General features: G+C 43.7%; 1 protein-coding gene across 2 annotated transcripts in view; it reads left to right on the forward strand.

Annotated features, from left to right (window-relative positions):
• Nucleotides 1–2,134: 2,134 nt before the first annotated feature.
• The window catches only part of USP46 (ubiquitin specific peptidase 46), a 58,592-nt gene continuing 44,885 nt past the window's right edge, over nt 2,135–15,841 (forward strand). For both annotated transcript variants that reach the window (XM_024746628.1, XM_024746627.1), the window contains exon 1: nt 2,135–2,192. In XM_024746628.1, coding sequence (XP_024602396.1) covers nt 2,175–2,192 — 18 coding nt within the window. In that variant the 5' untranslated portion in view covers nt 2,135–2,174. The remainder of the gene's footprint in view (nt 2,193–15,841) is intronic.

Consider the following 15,841-nt stretch of genomic DNA (forward strand, 5'->3'; position numbering starts at 1 on the left):
CCTGACCGTCCTCATCTCAGTTTTTAGTTCACTCCTTAAACTGTATTTAAGATTCACTTTGCAGAGGCAGTAGGTGTATCTGGTGAAATCTGAAATGTGATAGAGCTGTAAAAAAAGTGCAAAATTGTGGTTAGGGAAGTGAACTTCTACCTGGTTTAGGAAAGCATGGCATTTGCTTTGGATGCCTCAGTTTTCCCATCTGTTAAAGGGGGACAAGGTTATAAGGCAGTAACAATTAGAGGCCCTAAGGGTGGGGCCGGCTGGGGGCGTGGAATTGGTCTCCAGGATTATCCTGCCTGATCCACTGTAGACCTAAGCGCGGACTGGTGGGCGTGGACACCTCAAGGGGAGCTCGCTGGGCTCCAATTTGGACTGGGTCCATGACGTGGTGATCACTTTAACTTAGGTTTCTCCCATTGCTTTCCCTTCGTTTTCATTTTCTGCAGGAACAGCCTCCAGCCCTTGGGTCCCCAGGGTGCATCCTGCTGGTACCTCTACTTGTGAGAGCCTTGGAGAGCACAGCTCGCCCCCTGGAGTAAGGCATTGCCTTCCTGTGCAGGATGAGAGAGTGTGTGCTTTGCCTTAGCTCTCCAGGGTTCCCCTGCCCTGCATCAAGTCTCCCCTCCCCCGCATCAAGTCTCCCCTCCCCCCAGCTGAGTGGAACACATGCTCTTTTAATGCCAGTTTGGGGGAACCTCCCTTGAAGCTAATAATACAGGCCACTAAAGGGAATCTGAGGAGGCTTGATTGAGAAGCCTGGGAGTAAGGTGATCTGGCTGCCCTTCCCCCATCACCCAGCTTTATAAATCTTCTGTCCAACATTCTGTTGCAAGATTAACACATGGGAAAGGAGCATTAAGGAGCCATGTGTTAGCTCAGGGGTGGAACCAAGACCCACTGGTGCTGGCTTCAGTTTTCAGCACCGTTGGACGCGGCTACCGCTGTGGTCGGCAGAGCAGTTGCTGCGCCTTCCCAGAGTGATAGCTGCAAAGGTACTGGTGTAGGACCAGATGTGGTGAGTGGCTCCTGGCACGTTTACATTTCCTCTCTTCCTTCCTTCTCCACACAGAGACAGGTCTTCTGCTCCTTCCTGTCGAGTGGCATTAATGTCGCTTGGTGCAGTGAAAAGATGATGCCTTTCCTCTCCATCTCTCTGTCTGCTAAGACCAGCTCCTGAGGGGAACTCTGAAACCAGAGCATCTCCAATACTCTCTTTCGTGCCTGCTGGGGTGGCCTCGGGCTTACAGGGCAGTGAAGCTCTTGGTGGTGTTCCTGTCCTGCTTGTGTGTGGCGACACCTCTCTGTATTGAAGCAGGCTGGAAACTTGAGAGCTAGCATGTCCCAAGATGAAGTCAGTCCCCTGCTTTTTTTTTTTTTTTGGCCCTCAGTGCAGTTGGGGCTTCTTGGCACACCTGAGTAGAATGTCACAACCTGTTTCCAGTGAAACTTGGCCAGGGAGGCAAGCTGCAGGGAGGACATGAGAGGAGCGGGCTAGCACTGTGTCTGGAAAGTTGGCACCTCATATGGAGTCCCTAAAAAGGCCCCAAATTTAGGGTCATCACCCAGGTGAGGTGAGGAACCAATAATTCATAACTAGGGAGTCTTACGTTTCTAGTTTCTATATGGACACTGTGCCTGGAGTAAGTGATATGAAGAGCTTGGGCTCTAAAGTCAGACTTCCTGGGTTCAGTGACCTGCTTCTAACATATACTGGCTTTTCATCCTTGAACAAGTTGCTCTCTCTACTACTTTCCTTATCTATAAGAAGGGGATGATAATGGTTCCTACCTCGTGGGACTGTTGTATTAAATGAGTTACTGAGCCTAGTATGTAGCAAGTACTCAGTGAGTGTTAGTTGTTATCAACATCATCTTTCTCGTTACTATGTCATCTTCAGTGGTTTAAAGGACAATGGGTTTGATGTCTTCTTGTACCTGATGGAAGCAGCCACTAAGATAACCCACATGTTCATTTATGCAAACCAAGCTGACTGCATTATAGGGAGGCTGGGACGGGAATCCTTAACTCCGCCCCTTATAAAAGGCTGCTCAGGTCATCGTGGCCCCTCCCAGTCTTGCTTCCCACAGAGGAGGCTCCGTGATGAGGAGACTGCTGTCTTTTCGCTTGATCAAACATACGTTTTTCATTGGACTTCTCTTTAGATTCTTCACTTGATGATGCATTGTTTCCAGGTAGGTTTTCTATGGGTCTCTCCTCACTGTTCCATTTCTCTCTGGGGCTCTTACTGATCCTTCCCACTCCCAACTCCATTTGGTCCCAGCTGGTCTGAGTCGTAGTTAGAATGAGTGGCAGGTTTGTTTTTTTTTAAGCAGGTCATTTGGCTTATTTTAAACAGCTGATGTGTGTCCAGAAAGAGTGTTAAAAGATATCATCCTTCTAGGTAAGACTTGTACAAACCGACCTAGCATTGAGAAGTGGATTTGTTTCATCCAGCGGACAAGAAAGGACCCAGCAGAGCAGGAAAAACCTTGTAGCAAATCCTTTGTGTGATTGAAAAATAAACACCTTCTCTTTTCCCCACACTTCTTGTGCCAGTTTTAGATACAGGGGTTGTGGAAAATATTCACATCCCCCGACTTGTCCCCTACCCCACTGAAGTTTTATATTCCATTGGCAGTTTAATGTGAGTTCCCATTTGTTTTAATTTCACTTCATGTGAATTCCTGCCATAGTGATTCTTGATCAACTTGCTTAGGGCTTGTCAGCTTAGCCACACAGCGTGTCTGGTTCAGAGATAGTAAAGCTTGTTTGGCTGGTGTGTTGTAATTTTTAAAATGTACTAGCCGCTACCAAGCATAAGGAAATGTTCCTTGTTGATAATCTTGTGACTTTTGTCCAGACCAGTGGATTTAACTTCCTACATATTTTTATGGCCCTACAAATGGAAGGTTTTTTGGGGGTAGATTTTCTGTTTGAAGAGCCTGAGGAATTTTCTAAAGAGGAAGCATTTGTTAGGAGAAACCAAATGTGCCCTCTAGAAATGTGACTGGTACTGATGCAAATTGGCCTAAATCATCAAATCTTAATTTCACTTGTTAATAGCGCTGTAAATTGTGCCATGGAAGAAATGCTGTGTATCAAATAGATTACATTTTGTTCCTGAAAATGGCCATCTGTTGAGGACCTTTATGTTAGTGTTGGCACATATTATGTGCAGGTACTTAATTGAATGAGGTGAGTCCCTGTCCCCAAGGAGCTCAGTGGTTTCTTATCTTGTGGGTAAAACATTGGTAAAGATGAAACAATTTCAATGCAGTGTGGTATCCACAGGGTTAAAGGTTGAACAAAATCTCAGAAGCGATTCAGTGGACTGATGAACACAGCAGGATGTTTCTGTAATATAATTTGCATTTGACTCAAGTTTGACTATTTTTTTTATTTGGTATGAGAACATGATTATAGTCAGCGTAACTTAGAACTGGAATCTGTGCCATTGAGTGTCTCTCCAGCTAAGCCTGAGTCTAATGGTGCCTCTGGACAAATTGTTATATTTCTTGGGACCTTAGTTTTTTCCTCAGCTTGTAAAACTGATATATATTTTTTTGGTTGTCAGAAACTTCTTAGTGAGTAGTAGTTTCTGGAGTCTTTACTTGAGTGGCTAACTACTTTGTTTAAAACTGTATTGAATCTACCAGATATTACCATTTCAGCATTCATTGAACAACCCCAGGATATTATTGGACAGCACTGTGAGTGCCAGATTTGAATTCTTGTACATAGATGAAGTCACCTTGATATGAAGGGGAAGTAAAATTAGTAAACATTTGTAACAACGCTAGAGGATTTTTATAGAGATCACTTTATGTTGGTAAGTCAGTTACTTATTTGAGGCCAGTGTTTTGAGAATAGTTGAAAAAACATTTTTAAGTTATTTAAAAATATGTAAATCTCAAAATTTGGAAGAGATAACTTGCTTCTTCCTCTATTACTGTTACTCCTTCCCGTTGTCAAAGATAATTGGAAATCATAAGTTGAGTTTAATATGTCAGCTCGGAGAGGTTAAGGTCATGTGTGAGCGTCTCCACTGATACTTGTCAGATTTAGAAATTGCAGCCTGAGGTGGCATGGGTTAATGTTTAAAGAAAAACTCTGTTCTTCTGGCCTCTCAGATCTAATATGGAGGAGTTTGTGTTGGGTTAGGACCTGACAATTAGGTCTACAGATTCTTCTTTGTTTTTCTTGGACTCGTAAGGGAAAACAAAGCTGAATGACAATATTTAGTTAGAATTAATGTGATACCATTTTCTGGATATCAACTATGTGTGTTCCAGTTCACCCAAACAATAAAACCTATTTATTTATTTTTCATTAATGTGGAATTTTGGTGTGTTTGGGTTGTAACTGAAAGTAATTTTCAGTTTTGATTCTCTTGAGCAATTAAGAGAAGATTGTCTAGTTCACATCTTCCCCCTCCCTCTCCCCGCTGCCCCAGTCTGTCTAGTTAGTTTGAATGAGTTGAGGTTTTATGATGGTATTTAATTCTGTGGTATCATCAGAAAGGTATCTCTTGGTGGTTTTATCTCTGGCCTACCCACGGAGCCAGCCCAAAGCAAATCGATTGGGAGAGACATTAAAAAATGGTGTCTTTTAGTATAGTTAACTTTTCTGGCCTAAATATTTTAATGTAACTTCTTACAATAAGCCTTCAGTTGTGGTGGAACCAAATGCTAGTCTAAGGGTTTGAAAGGCCTTGCTGATCTTTAAAGAGAATAGGCCACCCCAAAATGAACCAGCAAAAACGTTTCTTGAGGCAAATAAATTCTGTGTCAGCAACCAACCCCGGCACTAAAGGCTTTTTGGAATATTTCTGTTCTGGGATTGTGGCTTCGAATTTTGGGGATGTCGTAGGTCCTGTACGTGGAATTTTACCACAATTCTGAGAATGATTATTTGCCATGGGTAGTTTGAAGAGTGAGAGGGGAACCCTGTTGGTTCTGAGCTTTCCATTTGTAGGTTCACCCTTCCTCCTGCCCATCAAATTCTTTAAAAAAAAAAAAAAAAAGTATTTATTTGGCTGCGCCTGGTCTTGGTTGCGGCACGCGGGATCTAGCTCCCTGATCAGGGATCAAAGCCGGGCCCCCTGAGTTGGGAGTGCGGAGTCTCAGCCACCGGACCGCCAGGGAAGTCCCCATCAAGTCCTGATTCCACTCTCAGAACCCCCAAATGCTTTCAAGTAGCTCAGACTTGGGACCCTTTTTCTAGGTGGTGATAAATTTCAGGCATACAGAAAAATATGGAGACTGATAAGAGTGAACACCCAGTATCTTCCATCCTGTGAAGAAATAAAATATTACAAGTGAACCTTTCCCCATCTCATTCCCTTCCCCCAAGACAATGGCCACTATTCTGAATTTGGTGTTTATCACATGTTTTTATACCTTTACTAGATATGTAGGTCTTCATAAACCAGGTTTGAGTATTGCTTTCTCATGTTTGTAATGCTGAACAATTTGTTTGCTTTTGTTTAAATAATGATTTTGAGGTTTATCCATGCAAATACATGTAATTCTGGGTTATTTTAGCTGCTGTATAATATTCCATCACATGAATGTGCTACAATATATTAATTCATTTTATTGTTGGATTAGAATTGTGTGTGTGTGTGCCATGAACCTGTCAGTTTTGAACCTGTCTCCCTGTGCATCTGTTTAGAGTTTCTCTGTGGTGCATACCTAGAAGGGAAATGGCTGGGTCAAAGGAAATGGGCATCTTTGACTCTAATATATTGCCTTATTTCTCTCCAATTTGCATTCCAGCCAGCAGGTTTGGGAGTTTCAGTTGCTCCACATGCTTGCAGACACTCAGTGTTGTTAGACTTAATGTTTTGCCAGTCTGATGGGTGTGAAATGATATCTTTGTGGTTTAAAATTTGCAATTTCTTGTTTTCTAGTGAGGCTGAACATCTTTTCATGTGTTTATTTTGCTGGGTTTTTTTTTTTTTTAAGAAGATGTTGGGGGTAGGAGTTTATTAATTTATTTATTTTTGCTGCGTTGCATCTTCGTTTCTGTGCGAGGGCTTTCTCTAGTTGCGGCGAGTGGGGGCCACTCTTCATCGCGGTGCGCGGGCCTCTCACTGTCGCAGCCTCTCGTTGCGGAGCACAGGCTCCGGACGCGCAGGCTCAGTAGTTGTGGCTCACGGGCCTAGTTGGTCCGCGGCATGTGGGATCTTCCTGGACCAGGGCTCGAACCCGTGTCCCCTGCATTGGCAGGCAGACTCTCAACCACTGCGCCACCAGGGAAGCCCTGCTGGGTTGTTCTTTTCTTTCTTTTATTATTAATTTTTTTTAACATCTTTATTGGAGTATAATTGCTTTACAATGGTGTGTTAGTTTCTGCTGTATAACAAAGTGAATCAGCTATACATACTCTTATATCCCCATATCTCCTCCCTCTTGCGTCTCCCTCCCACCCTCCCTATCCCACCCCTCTAGGTGGTCACAAAGCACCCAGCTGATCTCCCTGTGCTATGCGGCTGCTTCCCACTAGCTATCTATTTTACGGTAGTGTTACATATGTCCATGCCACTCTCTCCCTTCGTCCCTGCTGGGTTGTTTTTATTTTTATTTAAGAAAAAACTTTTTATTGAGGTATAGTTGATTTACAATGTTGTGTCAATTTCAGGTGTACAGCCAAATGATTCAGTTATACACACATATATATATATATATTGTTTTTTAGATTCTTTTCCATTATAGGTTGTTACAAGATATTGAGTAGAGTTCCCTGTGCTACACAGTAGGTCCTTCTTGGTGATCTGTTTTATATACAGTAGTGTGTATATGTTAACCCCAAACTCCTAATTTATCCCCCCGCTACCCTTTGTGCTGCTTTTTTTTTTTTTTCTCTTTTTTCTTTTCTTTTTTCTTTTTCAGCCGCACCACACAGCTTGTGGGATCTTAGTTCCCTGACCAGGGATTGAACCTGGGCTCCTGGCGGTGGGAACGCCGAGTCCTAACCACTGGACCTCGAGAGAAGTCCTTGTGCTGGGTTGTTTTATTATTTTTTTTTTTTTTAATTTTTATTTATTTATTTTTGGCTGTGTTGGGTCCTTGTTGCTGCACACGGGCTTTCTCTAGTTGCTGAGAGCGGGGGCTACTTTTCGTTGTGGTGCATGGGCTTCTCATTGCGGCGGCTTCCCTTGTTGCAGAGCACGGGCTCTAGGTGTGCAGGCTTCAGTAGCTGTGGTGCTCAGGCTCAGTAGTTGTGGCACACGGGCTTAGATGCTCCATAGCATGTGGGATCTTCCCGGCCCAGAGCTCAAACCCCTGCATTGGCAGGTGGATTCTTAACCGCTGCGCCCCCAGGGAAGCCCTGGGTTGTTTTAAATCCAGGGGCTCAAATCCAGGGGCTCGAGAGCAGTTTTCTAGGGCTTGAAGGTCAGGATTGCGGTGTTGGTTTTGTCTGCACGTAGGGAAAAGGAAAATGAAGGGGAGCCTCAGGGAGACCAAAGAAAAAGTCAAGCAAGATAAGGATGGAATGGAAGATAGGCTGAGGACATGATAACAAGGTGGGGAAAATGTAGCAAAAGGATTATAGACTAGAATGGAGAAGATAGTCTTGAGTGTTGAGAGGAAATTTGGAATCTTTTACTGTGCCAGCCAGGCCTCAGTTCAAGTTACATCGTTCATGCCTTGTTTAATCGAATTTGGCTTTGGTGAAAATCGTGTCTGGGGCCTCTTCCCGTGAGAATAGCAGCAGCAAGGCTGGACCTGTGGAGCTTTGTTTACCCAGTTGCTTTTTGAAGTTCTTTTAGAAAGGCAACGTGAAGTTATGTTCTTCTTCCTGAAATACATTTCTTTGTCCTTCAGGTTAGATACACTGTGCAGGAAACCAGTTTTTATCAGGATCTGCTTGAATGTACTTGTGGAATTATGATCTCAAGTATTTAGAAAACATTCCCTGTGCTTTATTTTAATTTTCAGAGTATGATGAATGTCACCTTATTGAATGCAGACACGTATGGTTTTAAAAATATGAGTAACATTAACTTAAAAAATATACTTGAGTGGTTCTTCGGTGTACGAAAGAATTGTGCCCACAGGTGCATTCTTTTATTAAAAATTCAGCCTCTGGGCTTCTTCCCTCAGAGATTTTGATTAAGTAGGTCTAAGGCAGGAAACATGGAATCTGCATTTTAATAAATATTCCCTCCTCTTCTCACTCCCACTTCCTTCTGTTGCAGGTGAGCTAAGGATCACAGTTTGAGAAATGTTGCTTGCCTTGGGTAATAACCTTGGCCTCCTAAAAAACATATATAGCCTATAGAAATTATCTTCCATGTGAAAGGTTTTTTTAAATCTATATAAAATTATTTAAGGTAGTAATTTAACTTCAAGAGCTATAGATCGTTGCCATTCTGTAGATGTATTTCCTGATATTAAATAGTAGAGTTTTATTGCTTTATATTCCTATAACAGGGATTCCCAACCCTGGCTATATATCACAGCCCCTGTGAAGCTTTTGAAAGTAATTTTAAAGAAGTTAAATCACAAAACATTAGCACCCAAAAAAGTATGGAAAAAAAGAATGTAGTTTAATATATGTTATATACCCAAGCGCCAACCCTTCAGATTTAACGGACTTATACTTTAATCATATTTGGTTAAGATCATTTTTTAGATATGCTACCTTAAAAAAACCACTAACCACCCCTATCTCTTTCCTATCCCCTCCTCCTAGAACTGACCATTTTCCTGAAGATGGTATGTGTTTACCATGCATGTCTTTATACTTCTATTTATGAATCCGTAAGCAGTATATCTGTGTGTGTAAAACTGTATAGCCTTTGTGACTATCTTTTCACTCAATTATATTAGAGAATATGTTGACACATATACATCGATTTATTTTCTATTTATTCATTCTAAGAGCTCCTTAACAGTATTTTTTGACTTCACCATGGTTTACTTATTCATTCCCTTATTTAGGGACAGTTGGATAGTTTCCAGAATATTCTGTCTGGAAACAGTGCTGCAGTGAATGTTCTTGTTCCTGTCTTCTTTGCACACATGCCTCCATTTCTCCAGGATATAGTCCAGGAAGTGGAAATGCTGCTCTTAGGATATGCTCAACCGCAGCTTCCCTAGGTATTGTTGTCAAATCGTTCTCCATGGTAGTTGCATGAATTGGAGCTTGTCTGATAAGCAGCATCTAGGGCTTCAGCCTCAGTTTCTGACTGTATGGAGGTGTAGGTAGGTCTGCAGTGGGTTTTAGGCACCTTCATTTTTTCCTTAAGTGCCACCCTTGATTCTGATCAGCACCCAAGGTTGAAAAAAAACCACTGTGTTAGACTGGCAACCCCACGAGGGCAGGAGCTACGTTTATCTTATTCACTGGGGATTTCCCAGCATTCAGCACAGTGTGGTCGATTCACAGTAAGTAATTATTGGATAAATGAATGAAGAGATGTAGCATGGGAGAATGGAAGGATTGCCTTGCAGTAAAGCAGTGCTCCTCAAATTGTCTTGTCTTTTTTTTTTTTTTTTCCCCCCTGTCATGCCGTGCAGCACGCGGGATCTTAGTTCCCTGGCCAGGGGTCAAACCTGTGCCCCCTGCAGTGGAAGCATGGAGTCGTGACTCTTGGACCGCCAGGGAAATCCCTCCTCACATTGTCTTGTCTGCAGGAGTTACCTGGGGATCTCGTTAAAATGCAGATTCTGATTCAGTAGGTCAGGAGTGGGGCTGAGATTTTGCCTTTCTAGCATCCTCTCTCGTGACCAGGTGCTCCTGGTTTGGGGAGCACACTTAAGACCCTAGGGAGAAAAGGAAAACAATTTCTTTTTTCCATACAGCTCTAAAGTGGAGCAGTTTGGGGTTTAAAATCCTGCTTGGTAAATCTCAGGGCCTGTTTCCCCATCTCTTTACGACACAAAATGGCATGATGAATTACCCTCCTCACTGCTTTTTTTTTTTGAGAATCAAAGGATATCTTGCCTGCGGAAGCGTTTTGTGAGCTGTGATGCCCTCACGCATATTACTTTTTCATAATTCTCTTTCAGCGAATGAACATTTTCCTTCAGTTTGTTCAAAGCACAGAGCTGTTGGTATTGCAGGAGCCAATGGGATCCTTTCATTTTGACCTGCCATCTACATTTAGTGGGCATTTTGGGAAAAATAGGATTGGGGAAGGAGGTTGGGCAAGAGCAGAGGCAAAATTCATCAGATGGTGCGGTTCTGACTGCGGGTGCTGGGAAAGTGGGTGTCCCTTCTCACTGTTTCTTGAGTGTGAAGGGCTAGAATGAGGTCACATCTCTCCCAGTCAGCTCTCCAATTTCTTCCCCAGGTCAGACACTTAAAGTGAGAGGGGGCATGCTCAAACTAATTATTTGATACTCATTGATCTATAGGTGTAATCAGAGCTATTCAGGGCAAACTAGGCCTGTGGTCAACCCAAGGTTAAGCCACCACAGGACACTGTCATTTAGATACAGGTTTTCAGGATGCTTTGGTAACTGGGGTCCTGCCTCATCCATCTGAGAGAGGCCGGCTGGTGTGGAGAGTGGAGGGCGGATGAAAATAAAATACATACAAATAAAGTGACGTTTAGAACTCTTGTGTATTGTGTGCTGGGGTATTCCCAAGCTTCTCTTCCTCTAGAGAAAAGCCATGGACTGGATCCACTTCCTTAGACCAGTGATTCTCAAGTGTCAGTTTGTTGTCCTCCACGGTTTTCATTATATCTCAGAACCACCTGAACTTATTTATTTAGTAGTTGTCCTTAAATCTGTTCAGCTTCTTTTAATTTGGCCTCATTCTGTGCTATGACATCTGTGAAGTAACGGGTTTGATGAGCTGGTTATGCGCTTTTAAAATACGTATCAAAAGCGTAGTTGCTAAAGTTAAAAATGTTCATATTCGTGCCACCTAAGATTATCTCCCCTCCCTTGGGCATTCATGGTCTGTAGTTCGGGAGACATCGGCTCAGATAAGAGGTTCTTTATGGTGGTTCACCTAACTGGCTCTTGGAGGAGCCCTGTTAAACTGGTTTGCAGATTGCAGGCTGGCGAGCTTCCTCCCGAGGCAGGTCAGCATGTGGATGGGATCCGGTTGGTTGGATGTGAGAGCTGGCCATCATCCACCCTCTCAGAGACTCTGCTTCTCATCCATGGCATGTGGGTGATGAGAGAACTTCCCTCCCTGGGGCATTGTGGGGCGTAAGTGGAATCATTTGTGTCTAGCTCTTAGCCCGGTGCGTGGCCATTTTATTGCAGTTTTCTTCTAGAGCCCCCTCCTTCCCACTAGCAAAGGAGTCCAAAGGCTGTAGTGGAAAGAGCCCTGATCTCGGGATCCGAGGTCCCGGGTTCCAATCTTGATCCTGCCACTTTGTCACTTTTGTGGCATTGGGCAGGTGAGTTTAGGTCTCTGGGTCTGTATGAGAGCCATTCCTCCTGGTGAGCGGTGCTGAGAAGGTAAGCTAGCATGTTGTAAGCTCACTGTGGCTTCCAATCTGAGACAAGCCCGGGGAGGGGAAGTGCGTGGAGCGGACAAAAGGAGGAAGAAGCCGTGATTTCCGACTGAGATGTTGTTGGAAGACGCAGGACTGAGGGTGTGTGGCAAAGCTTCTGTAATCATCAGTCAGGATACTGTGTTTTTCCTTTCCTGGTAATGAGGGCACATCATGTGGTAAACGATTTTCAGTCATCTGATAAGCATAAACATACCCTCTTGTGTTATCTGGTGTACAGTTAGGTATTCCTAACAAAAACACGTGAGGCAACTAAGCTCAGTTTCTTCCTTTTTTAAAAGAATTTTTAAAGAAAGTTTTTGAAAAGGTGAATATGAGTTACATGGTAGAAATTTTAGATTGTACAAAAGGATGTATGTTGCAATTATACCCACCATCCAATTCTTGTCTCTGGTATCCAGCAGTATTTGCTGTTTCTTCTGCTTCTCTTCAGAGGTATCTTATGCATACCCAAGCAAGAATGTTCATATTTCTCTCCTAGTTTTTAAAAACACAAACAGTGCTTGTAGCATATACTGAACAGTCTTGATCTGCCCTTTGCTTTTTGTATCTTGGGGTTGGGTCTGTGCTAGTAAGTACAGAGCGTCCTCATTCTTTTTTTATGGCCGCAGAGTATTCAGTTGCCTGAACATATTGAATTCACTTAACTAGCCCCCAACTGATGGGCTTGAAGGTAGTGTTCCAGTCCTCGGTTTTTTTACAAACAAGGCTGCAGGGAACAACTTTGTCCCTGCATCATTTTGCATACTTTGGGGTGTATCTTGTCAGCTGACTTCCTAGAAATGGATCTGCATTTGTAACTTTGATGCATTTGTAACTGCCAGATTGCCCTCCACTCTCAATATGTGTGACTCTCGTAGCCCACAGCCTTGCCAAAGTCGGGTGCTCTCCAAAAGCTTTTTTATCTTTGCCAGTGGGGGAGAAAATGGCGTCTTGGTATATTTTTAGTTTGCCTTTCTCATATTAGGAGTGAGCTTGAGCAGCTATTCACACATTTCAGAAAACAAGCTCAATTTCATTTAACTGTTTTGCTGTTGGCAATTATTTTCAAAGTCTGTAGGGAAGGACCAGTTTTATTTTTATTTTCAATCTGTCACAGACTAATACTTTTGTAAAATACAATAGAACATTAATTGCAAAATGGAATAGAAACCCTCAAAGTTGCTTAAAACACCAGGTCCAGTTGTTTTATTACTAAACTCTACAGGTGCAAACTTACCCGGTCCATTCATTGTACATGTTTTCAGTTTCTGAACTTTGCTCCCGGGCAGAGCAATAACGCTTTGAGCAGTACCGCTGTGAAGACCTCCTGCTACCTCTCTTTTCTCCCCTTGCCATCCTGTCTGGGGAGGGGAGAAGAGAGCACAGAATTTTATATTTTGTTTCATAATCAATACATTACAGGGTGGTTTCAGTACATTAGACTAAAATATCTCTGGTAGTGCAGTACCGATGCAAGGGCAGGGATTCCACACTGTGAGGTGGGGATACTGCTGTCCTGGTTTTTCACTGATGGAGACCTTGAGCTCGAACTAGAGAGGGGGATGAGGGAAGTACTTGAAATCACCCTATTAGTTAAATTTGAGGACTTGGCCTCTTTGACCTGGGGCTTTGCCAGGACCCTGTGACACCAATGCTGCCTTTCAGGGAAACGATGAGAAGGGTACCTTTGGGTAAAGTAGGAGCTTAAGAGACCTCATCGTCGAGGAGGCAGCTTGGTGCCTTTGCAGAACACTGGGTTGGGAGTGAGGTTCTTGGTTCCAGGTCACTGAAGTCAGGGACTGGGGTAAATACTTCCTCCTCCACCTTCTGCTAGAAGACAGACCCAGCTCTTTGTTCTCCTTTTTTTTTTTTTTTTTTTTTTTTGGGGACCCGGGCCTCTCACGGACACGCAGGCTCGGCGGCCATGGCTCACGGGCCCAGCCGCACCGTGGCATGTGGGATCTTCCCGGACCGGGGCACGAACCCATGTCCGCCGCATCGGCAGGTGGACTCTCAACCACTGCGCCACCAGGGAAGCCCCTCTCCTTTTGAGTTGAAATGTCATCTCTGCCTGAGGACTTTGTTATGCTGTGTCTAGCCACAAAGAGAGTTGTTTTACAAGCCAGAGGCTCTAGCTGCTGTTTACTGTCCTTCCTATGATGACTTGGGATCATTATGTATCCCAGGGTCATCTTTCTTCAGTTGCAGACAGTTTTGCTTCCGCGTTACATCATTCAGTGAAGTCACGTTGAGGTTTTTTCCAGAGTTGTTTCTCTCTCCCCAGTATCGTATAAGGCATGGAAATGACGTGCTATCCTGGCGCAGAATGAAAATGCCCTTTAACTGCCTTCCTGTGGAAGCCTGGAGGAGGGCAGAGGAGCATTGTTGAGCCAGGAGTTGGAGTCGTGTGGTATTAAGATTGTGGGTTCACAGCTGACCTCTGCCTCATACTAACACTTGACCTTGGCCAGTTACTTAACCTCCATTAACTTCATTTCCCTCACTTATGAAATGGGGATAGTGAGTCTGAGTGTGTGACTTATCTGGAGGGAGAGCGTCAGTGTTGCTGGATGGGACCAGGTGATGTGTGTGCTCTCTGAGCAGGACGGGCGGCATCCATAGCCCCTCTGGGTATTGCCCGCCCGTGGTTAGGTGATGTGTGATGGCCAGCAGCCAAAGAGGACACTCTCAGAAGCAGCGGCCCTCTGCGCAGTCTCTACGTCTGCAGCTAAGGAATTACTAAAAGTATGAATGAGAAGACCATCTTCTCTGACTTGTGGTCAGGAGCTCAGGCTCTGGACCTGAATGGCCTGGGCTTGAGTCCTGGCGCTGCCTTTACTGGCTGAGTGAGCCCGAGCAGGTTCCCTCTGTTCTTGCATGAGTGGCATGGGGACAGTAAGTGGGACTGCCTTGGTGGCGGACAGTGGAGTCGATGGATACAGAGACGTGAGGTTCTCTGAACAGCGAGTGGCACATACTGCTTACCCTGTTTACCAAGTTTATTCAGTCAGCAAATTTAGTAAGTGCTTTTGTATGCCAGATGTTCTGCATGGTCCTAGGAGACCAGTCAGTCACAACCCTGTCCTCATAGAGTTTATGGTCTAGTGTAGGGGTTGACAAGCTTGTTGGTAAAGGGCTCAATGGTTAATATTTTGGGCTTTGTGGGCCATGATATCTCTGTCGCAGCTATACAACTCTGCTGTCGTACTGTGAAAGTAGCTACCATAAGTAAATGAGTGATCGCAGCTGTGTTCCAATAAAACTTTATTTACAAAAACAGTTGGTGGGCCACATTTGGCCCATGGACTGTCATTTGCCAACCTGTGGTCCAGTGGGAAGACAGGTGTTAAATAGTCACAAATAAGGAAGTTATTACAAATTGTGATTAGTTGTATGAAGAGACACACAGGATTCTGAGAGAGGGAAGGTAGCTGTGAAGAAGTGACATTGAAGGCAAATGCTGAGTAGGAGGTGGGGGGAAAGAGGGGACAGCTCTGAGGGGCCAGAGAACTGGCCACACTAGTTTTGAGCCCAGGGGCTCAGAATCGCAATCTGCATTTCTGTCTCTGTAGAGGCACAACAGATGCTTTGCCGGCTTCTTTGGATAAGAAAATAATGGCGGTTTTTTCCCTGATACATAATTTATACTACTTCTCCCTACTCACCCGTCCCAAATAATCCCAACACTGAGAGATGAGCTGTATTAACATATTAACACATTTTGTTCTGCATACTTCTGGTGGGTCCTTTCTCTTTCTGTTCTTTTTTTTTTTCTTCTCTTTAGAAGTCAGGGCCGTGAGAGTGCACATTTTTCTAGTATTAGGTGTAAAATGGTTTACTTCTTAGAACTCATTTCTGCTTTTTGATCTTGTTTTCACTTACTCCTATTTTAAACAATATTATTTTCTTTTCCTATTTGGCTAGATAAAAATCCACAGCCTGAAACCATTTTGAAACAAAAACCTATTTCCTCTGGACTACATCTCAAGTTTCTCCTGATTTTCAACCTCAATTTTATATTCTCTTAAACAGGTTGCAGTGTTCTGTGGTGATTTTACAGAGGACATCTGTGCTCCTCATTCTAGAATATTTTGAATGGTGCCTCAGAGGTAGGGGTTTACCTGTATAACTCTGTGACCCTTTCTATTTCCTCGGTTTTTCATTCCTGCACTTCTGGGACTCTGAGGGGACCCTGCCACCTTGAGAGTCAATATTGTGTACTGCTTGGGAGCATACACTCTGGAGTCAGATGGTGTGAGTTCAAACCTAGTTCCAGTACTTATTAGCTGTGTGGACTTGGGTAAAGTTACTTACCCTCTCTGTGCCTCAGTATTCCTATCTTTACATTTTTTTTTTTTTTTTTTTTTTTTTGGG

This window comes from Neophocaena asiaeorientalis, unplaced genomic scaffold, assembly GCF_003031525.2.
Source record: "Neophocaena asiaeorientalis asiaeorientalis breed wild unplaced genomic scaffold, Neophocaena_asiaeorientalis_V1.1 scaffold19, whole genome shotgun sequence".
NCBI lineage: Eukaryota > Metazoa > Chordata > Mammalia > Artiodactyla > Phocoenidae > Neophocaena > Neophocaena asiaeorientalis.